Genomic DNA, 13,606 nt, shown 5'->3' on the forward strand with positions numbered 1-13,606 from the left:
ATATCATTCCAAAGAGTTCACATACTTTTTCTTGCAACTGTAACTGCCATACACACGGTCACATGTCCCTTATCAGCCAATAGAAGCTCGCAGGCCCTTAGTCTCCACATACACACAGTTTTACTCCAGGTTTCCATAAAACCCAGCCATCTTCACTGCTGTAGGTCAACTTTAGGCTAGGGCTACACTACGATGTCTATGGTGTTGCACTGCGACATGTGACATGCTGCAACTGCGATGCGACAGTCACAGAAAATCCATCATATGTCACAGTGCAACACCATAGCCTATCATAGGGCACAACTACACTGCTACATGTGTCGTGCGACATTGATGTCGCACGACAATTTTTATAATGATAGTCTATTGTGTTGCACTGCGACATGTGACATGCTGCGACTGCGATGCGACAGTCACAGAAAATCCATCATATGTCACAGTGCTACACCATAGCCTATCATTATTAAAATTGTTGAGACAAAATGTCGCTCGACACATGTGCCCCTAGCATTAAAGGGGCAGGGTGCTGTGGAGGTCACTGTTAAAGGGGCGGGCACTGTGGAGATCACTGTTAAGGGGGCGGGCCCCTGAGGAGGTCACTGTCAAGGGAGTGGGGTGCTGTGAAACTCACTGTTAAAGGGGGGGTTGATGAGAAGGTCAAAATTAATGGGATGGGCTGCTGTGGAGGTCCCATTTTAAAGTGGTGGGGCACTGTGGGGGCATCAGTGTTAAGGGGTGGGGGACTGTGGAGTTCACTGTTAAAGGGGCGGGGTGCTGTAGAGGTCACTGTTATGGGGAATACTGTCAATATCTTTTAACGACACACACAAACATTAAATGAAATATACCCGTGCGGGTCCTTCTGCTAGTACACTATAAAAAAGGGTTTAGAACATATAACTGCACTGCTCAACGGCAAATAATACTTTTTTTTTGCCACTAATACACGCCAAAAAGGGCTGTAATTTTCTCACTTCACCACACAACTGCCAATAAGCCATTTTTTTCCCACTTAGACACGCCAAAAAAGGCTTTAGAACATATAACTACACCGCACAAGGGCTAATAAGACGTAGAAATATTTCCTAGTAATACACCCGTTAATGGCTGTATCACACAGGATTTGCACCCCAATAAAGAGAACGGTTTGCTGGAATTACAGAAGTATCATCTATTGCAAACCTGAAAGCAGCTGTATAATGGCAATTTGGATCCCCAGTCAGTGCAGCAAGGTGTAATAGAATTGCTCCTATTACCCAGGCTGTGCACTCCCCTATTGGACTATGTTCTCCTTTTATAGTGTGGAATAATTCCTCCCTATCCTTTCCCTACACTTCTAATGCTCTTTCCCTGAACTTCTATTCAGCAAAATAAAAGTTTTCAAATCTTTCCCTAGCGCCTGCCGACATCTCTCCCTGCACTAAGTACACTGGAAAATGGCTGGATCCAAGATGGCTGAGGCTATATATAGGGCTGTGACATCACAGGGGCTGGCTGGCCGGCGATTTGCTGCATGCATGGCATTGTGGGTGATCCCTCGTTTCCCAGAGTTCTTTGCTCCATGTCCTAACATGTGCAGCAGCCATTTTGGGAAAAAATGTGATTCGTTACCACGAAGCGTGAGGAAATTCGGATTCGGTGCGAATCAAAATTTTCCTGAAATTCAAAGCGAATTCCACTTTGTCAACTTCGATTCGCTCATCTCTAATCATGATGTGATGTAGCCGATCGCACGTGGGAGCTGGATGAAGAGGGGGCATCATCATCATGGGGTGAGGGTGGCAGTGTGCCTGTGAGACAGCCGGGTGGCAGCGTGCCCACTGGGGCTTCAATGCTTGATCAGCTTGCGATTTAAAACGTGACTTTTTAGAGCTCTCTGACTACCCCTTTAATAATTATGTAATTAAAACATATTGGGTGGTAGTTGTGTTAAATTTCAGGGATGTTGAGCATATCTATTCTTAGTATTTCATACTTACTTTTACATAAGACTTAGGGGTTTGGCAAGAACCATTCTGCAGGACCTGCAAAGGGAAAATGACTTATGGTACCTGCTCCCTGCTGCTGGCTTATTCTCCTGCAGGCCTGTGATGCTCTGCTGAGGTCCATTGATGTCAACATCTGGTTTGACATTGCCACAGCCAATCACTGCCTGCAGTAGGTGTCCAGCTCCCCTTACATCATGACAAATGGTCACATGACGCAAGCGGAGCTGGACACTGCCATGGATAGTGATCGGCTGTGGCAATGTGAAACCAGATGTTGACATCGATGGAGCCCAGTGGAGCATCGCAAGCTTGCAGGAGAAGCAGGTAAGTCATCATTCCTTTGAAGGTCTGGCAGGCTGGTTTACTAACCCTCTTCCCCATTCTTGCACAACCCCTTTAAAGTCTTTCTGATTACTACATACTAGCCTGAAGATTTGCTTGTTTGACTGTGGATGCTAGATTTTACTTCTGACCATTTTTAAAATAATGTAAACCTCCTTTGTTGTATCGCTTTGTGCAGTATTCTACCTTTATTTAGAGTGTTAGTTGTGTTTTACTATTGTAATACTACCAGACAGCATGTTTTTCAACGCAGCCTTATGTGTGACTGGAGTACAACAGTAACATACTGTATATAAAAGGATTGTCATTTTCATATGGAAATATGGGTGTCTCCTGAAGAACAAATGCTATGATCACACTAAATTAAGGAGGAAACTAGGTGTGATATTTTACAAAACAAGCAAAAGAAGCTTTTTCCCCCATGTGAATACCTGTTGTTTTATTATCTTTGATCATTAGTGATCTTCAAATTGAAAATGTTACGTATTGCAATTTTCTAGTTCTTTCGAGAACCTACACCATAATTTTTCAGCAATTCTGCTATCAGTTCTCATATAATGTATGTGTTCAAATCATCTGAAAAAAATATGCACAAGTATTAATCTACAACATGGAAAAAAATAATGGGAATAAGAACCAACTTTCTATATGGAAACACCAATAGGTTAGCCACATTGAGACTAATCCTTGTGTGGGTCCACGATGCACATGAAGTGTCAGCCTAAGATGTCTGCCATGTATCCTTTTAGTCAATTTGTGTTGGATTTGACAAAACCTAAGTCTCTTGAGATAGAAAAATTTTGTTCATTTGGAACAAATCATTTTGGTACCATAACCATATAAATTATCCTTAAATTGTATATATGTAAACCTTTATGTGTGCTCTTCTATTTAACATTGGCAAAATGAAATCTGCATGATCTCATCTAATTGAGAATAAACTTGCCTATGTCTGATTAAATGAGTTTCCCCATGATGGACATTTATCACCTATGCGTTATCAGGATCGGTGATAGTCTTGACTCTATTGTAATAATTGCACATCTGTTTCCAGCCCATATACATGAAAGAAAAGGCCATGAACATGGTTGACCGCTCCTCACTGTGGTGTCAAGGTGAGCCCAGGCTCCTTGTTCAAGGTTATTGGGGAGGTCCCAGTGGTGGAGCACCCAGCAGTTAGACATTTATCAGCCATCCTGTGGATTGTGGAAAACCTCTTTCATCCTCCTCCTAATAGTGATAATTATATGAAGTGTCACTATGAAGTGTAAAACAAGATTAACTTCTTTACCAAACTGAAATTTAGTCCCCTGTTGTGACATCTTGTGGCCAATATAAAAACTGTAATATCTCATTATTTGAATATTAATGGTCATGATATAATAAAACTGCAGCTTTTCACATTTACATATTTGTTGGACAGTACTTTTAATTTATAGGAAATTGGCTAAACACAACAGGGGTCATTTATTAACATTTTTACACCACTTTTTGGCATCTTTATGTAGCAGATTTTGTCCCACAGGTGTTTTGCGGAAAAATCAGCAACTTTTCCCTGCTCACGCCACATTTGCAAAATGGCGAAAAAAGGGAATAGGGTGGGCCAGTAGCTAGGGAGCTGCCATAGATTAAAGCACGTTGCACGGCCAGCGGTAGCAAGCGAAGACATGCTTTGTCTGTTGTGATACACATCTTTAAAGACAAATTCTATGAAATGTTCTTCATGGAAAATCTTATCATAGTGCCTCATGTTCAAGTGTTCACCCTGGTGCGTATTTCCAATGGTAGTCAAATCAACAACAGCCAAAAAAGCTAAATATTTATGGCTTGGGGTACTTTCACACTAGCGTGTGTTTTCCGGTATTGAGTTCCGTCACAGGAGCTCAACACTGGAAAAAAACTGATCAGTTTTATCCTAATGCATTCTGAATGGTGGGCATTCCATTCAGGATGCACCAGTTCAGTCCCTCTTACGTTTTTTAGACGGAGAAAATACCGCAGCATGCTGCAGTTTTCTCTCCGGCCAAAAATATTGAACACTTGCCGGAATGCCGGCATTAATTTACATTGAAGTGTATTAGTGCCGGATCCGGTATTAAGTGTTCTGGCAAAACGGATCCGGCTTTCCAATCTGCGCTTGCGCAGACCTTCAAAAATGCAAAAAAAATTCATACCGGATCCGGTATTTCAATGCATTTGTCAGACGGATCCGCATCAGTTTGAATCCGGATTGCTGGATCCGGCAGGCAGTTCCGGCGACAGAACTGCCTGCTGGAATCCTCTGCCGCAAGTGTGAAAGTACCCTTAGTTAGGCACTTAATGATGCAGCAATATTTTTCAGTTTTTCATCTCTGCACTTCGAAAACCATAACTTTTGTTCTGTCAATGTAACTGTATGAGGGCTAGTTTTTGGGTAGGATTTTTTTTTTTTAATGGCATCATATTGAAGTATAGTACATACAATGTATTGTTTAACTTTTTTTCTGTGTGTGGAAAACATGTTTTTTGGGGGGTTTGTTTTTTATAGCAATTTAAGTTATGCAATTACTTTATTCTGTGGTTCACTACAATTACAAAATGTATGTAAAAGTTATGTATTTCTAGTTTTGCATAATAAAAACCTCTTTGCTTTTAGAATATACATTGTTTCTGTGTTGCTGCATTCAAAGAATTCAAACATTTAGATTTTTCATTCGATGGAGCTAAATAAGGGCTTGTTTTCTGCAGGAATACTTGTAGTTTTCATTGGTTCCATTTTGGGTCCATACAATTTTATTATCACTTTTTATTCCAGTACCAACATGCAGTACTTTTTTTTGGGTCTAAAAAAACGGATCTCAGACTGAAATGGCACAAACGGATACCAAATGTGCATAACTGATGCACAGGATCCATTTTTTTCTTTATTTTTCTGTTCTTCTGATGGATCAGGAGAACAGAAAAATAACACTAATGTGAACTCTCCCTAAAACTGTTTTGCCACTGTTTCCTCTTTTTTTTTTAGCCCTACTAGGAGACTTAAATATCTGATGTCCTGATTGCCGATAAATACACTGCAATACTAAATATTACAAATGGCAGCCGACTATATATCAGCAGCTAGAGCCACCCATACGGTCAGCAGACCTTGGTCTACAGCAGGAGTTTGGGAATTCGTAGAGCCTAGGTCAGTTGGTCCTCCTCACCTCTATATTTTCTTACCTGTAATGATCTGTGTGGACAGAGGAGAAAAGGGAGGGTTAGCTGGATTCAATATATTTATCTTCCTTTCACAGGCTGCAGGGACAGCACTGAGCACAAACTACGTTACTATTAACCCATTTATAAGCCCAGATCACCAGGGCTGTTAGTGTGAATGTATTCACCATCCTAGACCACCAGGGATATTGCTATAAACTTCTTAACTTTTGTCTAATGCACATCTGTAAACCAGCCTTCTGAATGAATTGTCAAATTCTGCTTCAAAGTGGATATTATGACTTAAAAAAGTAATAAAAAATAATTAGGCATAAAAGATATTTAAAAATATATATTTTTTATTTCTTCCTAGGTCAAGCTGGGAGCTCCCGGACTTAAGAGAAGGACGGGTAAAAGCCATTAGTGATTCGGATGGAGTGAGTTACCCTTGGTATGGAAACACCACTGAAACTGTGACCTTGATGGGCCCTACAAACAAAATTTACAGGTTCTCCGTCAGCATGAATGACAACTTCTACCCCAGTGTAACATGGGCAGTACCTGTGAGTGAAAGCAATGTGCCCATGCTCACCAGAATTAAAAGAGACCAAAGTTTCACAACTTGGTTGGTAGCTATGAATGCAAACACCAAGGAGAAGATCATTCTACAAACAATAAAATGGCGGATGAGGGTTGATATTGAGGTAGATCCGACTCAGATACTGGGTAAACGGGCAAAATTGGTGGGTAGGACTCAGCAGGAACAGCCAAGGATTTTAAGCCGCATGGAGCCAATCCCACCAAATGCACTGGTAAAGCCTAATGCTAATGATGCCCAGGTGCTAATGTGGAGACCGAAAAGAGGACAACCAGTAATAGTTATTCCTCCTAAGTAGGAGTGAATGAAATATCAAGAATGAGAAGAGGAAAACAAGGGATTTTAAAGCTACTTTCTAGCTTTGAGGACAATGCATGGGGATGACAAAGCTGAAACTATTCTTTGCAGTGATTATTTATTGTGCACATTTTTGAATGTGTACAAAGTTTTATACAATTTATTTATTTGACCGAAGTCAAAAGGCATTCGCCATAACTGTTTCATAGTGCCTGTGGCCAAACAGAAGTAAAAACAGATGCTCAGTTAATGACTCTACTCTCAGTTAGACTCATGTATGCGGTGCTTTTTGCATTTCTAAAGCATCACTTTGGATGAATGCAGTTCCAGGGAATTTATTAAGAATGGGATAATAAGCGTTGTAAAGCAATCCTGTTGCCTAACCAATACAATGAGAAATTAAAATTTGGAAGCAGGAATCATATGTTTCAGTTTTAAATATTCAGTCATTGAACTGAAGATGGCATTATGTATTAAACATAGATTGAATTTGTAATGCTTTTCAATTTAGAAATTATTCACATTTATAGTGTACGTTTTTCTTTTTATTACATTTTTCAGTTACATAGAGATAAATGTTGCATAAAAACATTAAGATTAACATTTGTTAATCAGTTTACTCAGTTTTTTGGCATAAATATAGCCCCAAAAGTCACAACTTGAGCAAAACGGCACAAATTGCACAAAATCTTTCTGATCTGCACTCGTCTTAAGTTGAAAAGTCTTTACCAGGAGAGGGCTTTGCCTAAAATGTTTAGACAGATTTTATCAATACTAAAGCCTGAAATTGGTGCAAACATTGCTGGAAATATATGCCTGCTCATAGCAGGTGTAGATTAAATTTTCTGACTTTGTGACAGTCCAAAATACGCCAAATTTATTACAAGGTGTGTGCCTTAAGTTTGGCACAATTCACTTCAATAACCTTTTTAAAAGGCTGGTGCATTAAATCGGTCTCTATGTATGTCTCTGTTCAGAGCTGGCTCTGGTGATTTGCATGCAACTGTGCATTATAAGAACCACGCTAAGCTTGTCAACTGTTTCCAAAAACAACTAGCAAAAACTTGCTAGAATGTAGGTCTTTGTATAAGGCATCATGTCAGTGTCAGAGCTGTGTGCAGTCAGCGTTTTCGTGGCACACAGCTACAAAGCCACACAGCAGTAGTCAATCTGTGTGCTGCATTACATCTCCATATTATGGTTGTTTGCACAAGGCATAATGCAAACTATTACTTAGGACCAATACAAGATAAATAAAACAATGCATTTACAAAGTTTCTGTAAAAGTCATTATAGTAGTTCTATAAAATTATTCTGTAAATATCCCCTATTTTCAGCCAACCGCTGAAGTTGGACCCATATTTGCTGACTGTATTCACCTGGATACCGGTATGTTTTCCATTGTCGACTGCTGGTCTAAAAGAGACTGTTTAAAAAACTATACCCTGAGAAATGCCTTCTATGTCCCTGATGACAAAAGTTGTACTTAAGGGGTTTTTCACTTCAGATGAATCTGAATACATCCAGATACTTAGCTAAAGCAAATACATAAGTAAAATGTACATTGCTTACAATACAAACAAGGGAAAGACAATATGTTAAGTATCCCAGTGGAACAAGTGTGTGTGTTGATTTCTAAGTAACCTAAAAAGCAAAGTTCTTTTGTTTAAACTTTAAATAAAAAATACAAAAACTAAATGTGTCTTGACTACCGTGATCATTAAAGGGGTTGGCCACTTTCTGTTTATTATTGACCAATGTGTCTGAGATGATTATATGGCACTAATATAGCCTTTGTTGAAATTCTGCACCATTCTGTATATTTTTTATCAGGCATACTTCCATATTTACAAAGTCTTTTGTGCTGTCCACACAGAGGTCCTGTCCATAAGATAATAGAGGGTCATGTGACCAGGCAAATCACCTCCATGTGATGTCTCCTCTATTAACCGCCGAACGCAGCGCCACGTCCTGGAGGCGGTCGATTCATTCCTCCTGGACGCATATACGCGTCCTCTCGCGTAGGTTTCGGTCAGAGCCGGCCCGCGCATGCGCATCGCGGGCCGGCAAAAGTTCGAGGAGTATTTCGTCAGCAACCTGCCAGCCAATGATCGTCGCTGGCAGGTTGCTGATTTTTTAAAAATTTAATCAGAAGCCATCTAACACCTTATATTTATAAATATAAGGTGTTAAATGGCTTCTCTGCTCCTCTGCTGGTCCTTTTGGTCGGTTGGTTCCAGCAGAGGAGCAGACATCACTGTGAGTACCCACCAACACCACACTTAGCCCCCAGATCACCCTCCATCACCCCAATTAACCCCTTGATCGCCCCCTTGTCATTCACCTAGTGAAAGGGAAAAAAGTGATCAGTGTAAACTGTCACTTTTTATTTTTTTCACTGGTATTGACTGATAGTTTTAGGATAGTTTAGGTCCCTTGGTTAGGTATTTAGCATCAGTTAGCGCCCAGCCCACCGCACCACAGTCACTTATTCGCTGATTAGCGTATCGCTAATCAGCATTTGTACTTTTATAGTATCTGTAAGTGATCAAAACTGATCACAGTCAGATCTATAATTGTATTAGTGTCACCTTAGCTCGCCCTCCACCCAAAACGCAGTGTTTGCCCGATCAGGCCTGATCGGTCGCCCACACGTGCGTTCACCCACGCCCGCCCCACCGCAGTGACAATTTTTTTTATTTTTTTTGATCACTGCACACTCACTTTACAAGCACTGCGGCGATAAAAAAAATCAGTTTTGTATTTTTTATCAATCGCAGCGGCCTCCGGTACTTCGCTAGCCTCCCATTTGTAAGACAGGCTTGCTTTTTTTCTTGGGTAGTCTCAGGGAATACCCCTAAATTTAGTAGTCCAAATGTCAAACAGGGGGTACAGAGGCCTACAGGATTCTGACCCAGTCGGATGAGGAATGGGAACCCTCATCTGACGAATCTAGCGGGTCAGAATATGAACCTGTAGAAAGCAGTGGCAGTCTGACCCAAAGTTAGGACGAGGAGGTTGAGGTCCCTGATAGCACCAGGCGTACCCGGCCCCGTGTCGCTAGACCACAGGTTGTGCAGGATCCGTTTCAAGGGCAGCAGAGTTGGGCTGGAGCTGTCGGATTACGTGGTGAGGCATACACCAGCAGCGCAGCCCATCCTGGACCTAGTACCAGCACTGCCGTACAACATGGTGAAGTGGCGAGCACCAGAAGGGCAGTTGAAGCTGGTACGGTGGCACGTGCAAGAGTTACCCCGTCGCAGCCACTGCAAAGACAGGCCCGTAGAGTCCCTGAGGTGCTGGCAAACCCTGATTGGCAGTGCCCAACTTCAGCCGCAACCTGTAGTTCCCCCTTTCACCGCCCAGTCTGGAGTTCGGGTTGAGACAGCTCAGATCGGTTCGGCCCTGGGATTTTTTGAGCTGTTCTTGACTGCGGAGCTCTTGGACTTAGTCGTGGCAGAAACAAATCGGTATGCCACTCAATTTATAGCCGCCAACCCGGGAAGCTTTTATGCCCAGCCTTTCCGGTGGAAAGCAGTCCAAGTTTCCGAAATTTAAATTTTTCTGGGCCTTCTCCTGAACATGGGTCTAACCAAAAAGCATGAATTGCGGTCATATTGGTCCACGAACCCAATTCATCACATGCCCATGTTCTCTGCTGCTATGTCCAGCACACGTTTTGAGACCATCCTGCGTTTCCTGCACTTTAGCGACAACACCACCTCCCGTCCCAGAGGCCACCCAGCTTTTGACCGGCTCCACAAAATTCGGCACCCTCATAGACCACTTTAACCAGAAATTTGCAGATTTGTATACCCCTGAGCTAAACATCTGCGTAGACGAGTCCCTAATACATTTTACCGGGCGCCTTGGCTTCAAACAATACATCCCAAGCAAGCGCGCCCGGTATGGGGTCAAATTGTATAAGCTCTGTGAAAGGGCCACAGGCTATACCCACAAATTTCGGATTTATGAGGGAAAAGATCAGACTCTGGAGCCGGTCGGTTGCCCTGACTACCTGGGGAGCAGTGGGAAGACAGTCTGGGACTTGGTGTCACCCTTATTTGGCAAGGGGTACCATCTTTATGTGGACAATTTTTACACAAGTGTGCCCCTCTTCAGGCATTTGTTCCTAGAACAGATTGGCTGCTGTGGCACCGTGCAACCTAGTCGCCGGGGCTTCCCCCAACGGCTCGTTACCACCCGTCTTGCAAGGGGGGGAGAGGGCTGCCTTGTGTAACGAAGAACTGCTCGCGGTGAAATGGAGAGACAAGCGTGACGTTTACATGCTCTCCTCCATTCACGCAGACACGACAATACAAATTGAACGGGCAACCCGTGTCATTGAAAAGCCCCTCTCAGTCCACGACTATACCGCGCTCATGGGAGGGGTGGACTTCAATGACCAGATGTTGGCTCCCTATTTAGTTTCCCGACGCACCAGACGCTAGTATAAGAAGGTGTCTGTATATTTGATTCAATTGGCTGCATATAATAGTTTTGTTCTCTACAGTAAGGCTGGGAGAACAGGATCCTTCCTCAAATTTCAGGAAGAGATCATCGAGAACCTCCTGTATCCAGGAGGTTCCATGGCCCCAACCACCAGTGTAGTGAGCCGTCTACACGAGCGACATTTCCCCAATGTCGTTGCTGGTACCTCAACCCAACCGTCACCCCCAACCGTCACCCCGAAAAAAATGTTGTGTCTGTAGCAGGAGTGGAATAAGGTGTGACACCCGCTATTTCTGTCCTGACTGCCCTGACCACCCTGCCCTATGCTTAGGGGAGTGTTTCCGGAAGTACCACACACAGGTACACTTAGCATAGGGATTGCATCTCACAGGACAGGCACACAGGGCTATTAGGGCCCTTTTACTCACAGCTGCTGCAAACCTCTCCTTTCACCTGGGATAAAGTGCATAATGTAATTCGCATCATCTTTGGGCGATTTGCGCTTTGCACATTGTCCCATGGGGAAGGAGAGGTTTGTCCTATAAAGGTAAAAAAAAAAAAAAAACACCGGTAAGCAAAAAAAGTTAACGTTCAGTTCAATAAAGTTTATATGTTCTGTTCAAAAGTTATTATAAAGTTAATAAATTTATTGCGTTGCGGCCTGGTTTTTTCTTTTTTGTTTTGTTTTTTTTACCTTCCAGGTGGACCAACCGATGAACCAGCTGCAGCACTGATGTGCATTCTGACAGAAGCATTGCGCTGCTGTCAGATTACGCAAAAGTCAGTGTATGCGGTGCTGCAAGACGAGATTTCTCCTCTGCAGTAAAAGATACGTTTGCCGAGGCATATGAGCTGAGGAGGCGGCGGTGTTAATATACTTTGGCAAACACTTTGTATATAAAAAAAATAATAATAAATCCCGGCAATAATTTATTCATCCACATCGATTGATGTGAATGGAGAAATCTGGTTTGCCAGGGCATACGGGCTAAGTGGGTATGGATGTTGGGCGGAGCTCCTATGTCCTGGCAGACGCCTTTCCCCTCCTTTTTTTTTTTTTGGCATAGATTATTTCATCCACATTGATCGATGCGAATGAAGAAATCTGTGCCGTTCATTTTTTCTTTCAGCCCAGAGGCTGAACGAAAAAAAATAATCTCATTACCGTATGCTCAATATAAGGAGAGTAGCAGAAACTCCTAATGCTGGCCATACATGTAATGATTGCGGAGACCCTCAAATGCCAGGGCAGTACAAACACCCCACAAATGACCCCATTTTGTAAAGAAGACACCCCAAGGTATTCACTGAGGGGCATATTGAGTCCATGAAAGATTGAAATGTTTATCCCAAGTTAGCGGAAAGGGAGACTTTGTGAGGAAAAAATTTTAAAAAATTTATTTCCGCTAACTTGTGGCAAAAAAAAAAAAAATTCTATGAACTCGCCATGCCCCTCATTGAATACCTTGGGGTGTCTTCTTTCCAAAATGGGGTCACATGTGGGGTATTTATACTGCCCTGGCATTTTAGGGGCCCTAAAGCGTGCAAAGAAGTCTGGGATCCAAATGTCTAAAAATGCCCTCCTAAAAGGAATGTGGGCCCCTTTGCGCATCTAGGCTGCAAAAAAGTGTCACACATGTGGTATTGCCGTACTCAGGAGAAGTTGGGGAATGTGTTTTGGGGTGTCATTTTACATATACCCATGCTGGGTGAGAGAAATATCTCGGTCAAATGCCAACTTTGTATAAAAAAAATGGGAAAAGTTGTCTTTTGTTTTGCCAAGATATTTCTCTCACCCAGCATGGGTATATGTAAAATGACACCCCAAAACACATTGCCCAACTTCTCCTGAGTACGGCAATACCACATGTGTGACACTTTTTTGCAGCCTAGGTGGGCAAAGGGGCCCACATTCCAAAGAGCACCTTTAGGATTTCACAGATCATTTTTTACACATTTTGATTTCAAACTACTTACCACACATTAGGGCCCCTAGAATGCCAGGGCAGTATAACTACCCCACAAGTGACCCCATTTTGGAAAGAAGACACCCCAAGGTATTCCGTGAGGGGCATGGCGAGTTCCTAGAATTTTTTATTTTTTGTCACAAGTTAGCGGAAAATGATGATTTTTTCTTTTTTATTTTTTCTTACAAAGTCTCATATTCCACTAACTTGTGACAAAAAAATTAAAACTTCCATGAACTCACTATGCCCATCACGAAATACCTTGGGATGTCTTCTTTCCAAAATAGGGTCACTTGTGGGGTAGTTATACTGCCCTGGCATTCTAGGGGCCCTAAGGCGTGCGAAGTAGTTTGAAATCAAAATCTGTAAAAAATGGCCGGTGAAATCCGAAAGGTGCTCTTTGGAATGTGGGCCCCTTTGCCCACCTAGGCTGCAAAAAAGTGTCACACATGTGGTATTGCCGTTCTCAGGAGAAGTTGGGCAATGTGTTTTGGGGTGTCATTTTACATATACCCATGCTGGGTGAGAGAAATATCTTGGCAAAAGACAACTTTTCCCATTTTTTTATACAAAGTTGGCATTTGACCAAGATATTTATCTCACCCAGCATGGGTATATGTAAAATGACACCCCAAAACACATTGCCCAACTTCTCCTGAGTACGGCAATACCACATGTGTGACACTTTTTTGCAGAAAAAATCATCATTTTCCGCTAACTTGTGACAAAAAATAAAAAGTTCTATGAACTTACTATGCCCATCAGCGAATACCTTAGGGTGTCAT

General features: G+C 42.3%; 1 protein-coding gene across 1 annotated transcript in view; it reads left to right on the forward strand.

Moving 5' to 3' along the window:
• LOC120978791 (protein FAM78B) overlaps positions 1-6,468 on the forward strand; it is a 224,262-nt gene extending 217,794 nt beyond the window's left edge. Inside the window, exon 2 of the mRNA XM_040407140.1 lies at positions 5,881-6,468. Coding sequence (XP_040263074.1) covers positions 5,881-6,403 — 523 coding nt within the window. The 3' untranslated portion in view covers positions 6,404-6,468. The remainder of the gene's footprint in view (positions 1-5,880) is intronic.
• The last annotated feature ends 7,138 nt before the right edge of the window (positions 6,469-13,606 follow it).

This window comes from Bufo bufo, chromosome 9 (assembly GCF_905171765.1).
Source record: "Bufo bufo chromosome 9, aBufBuf1.1, whole genome shotgun sequence".
Taxonomy (NCBI): domain Eukaryota; kingdom Metazoa; phylum Chordata; class Amphibia; order Anura; family Bufonidae; genus Bufo; species Bufo bufo.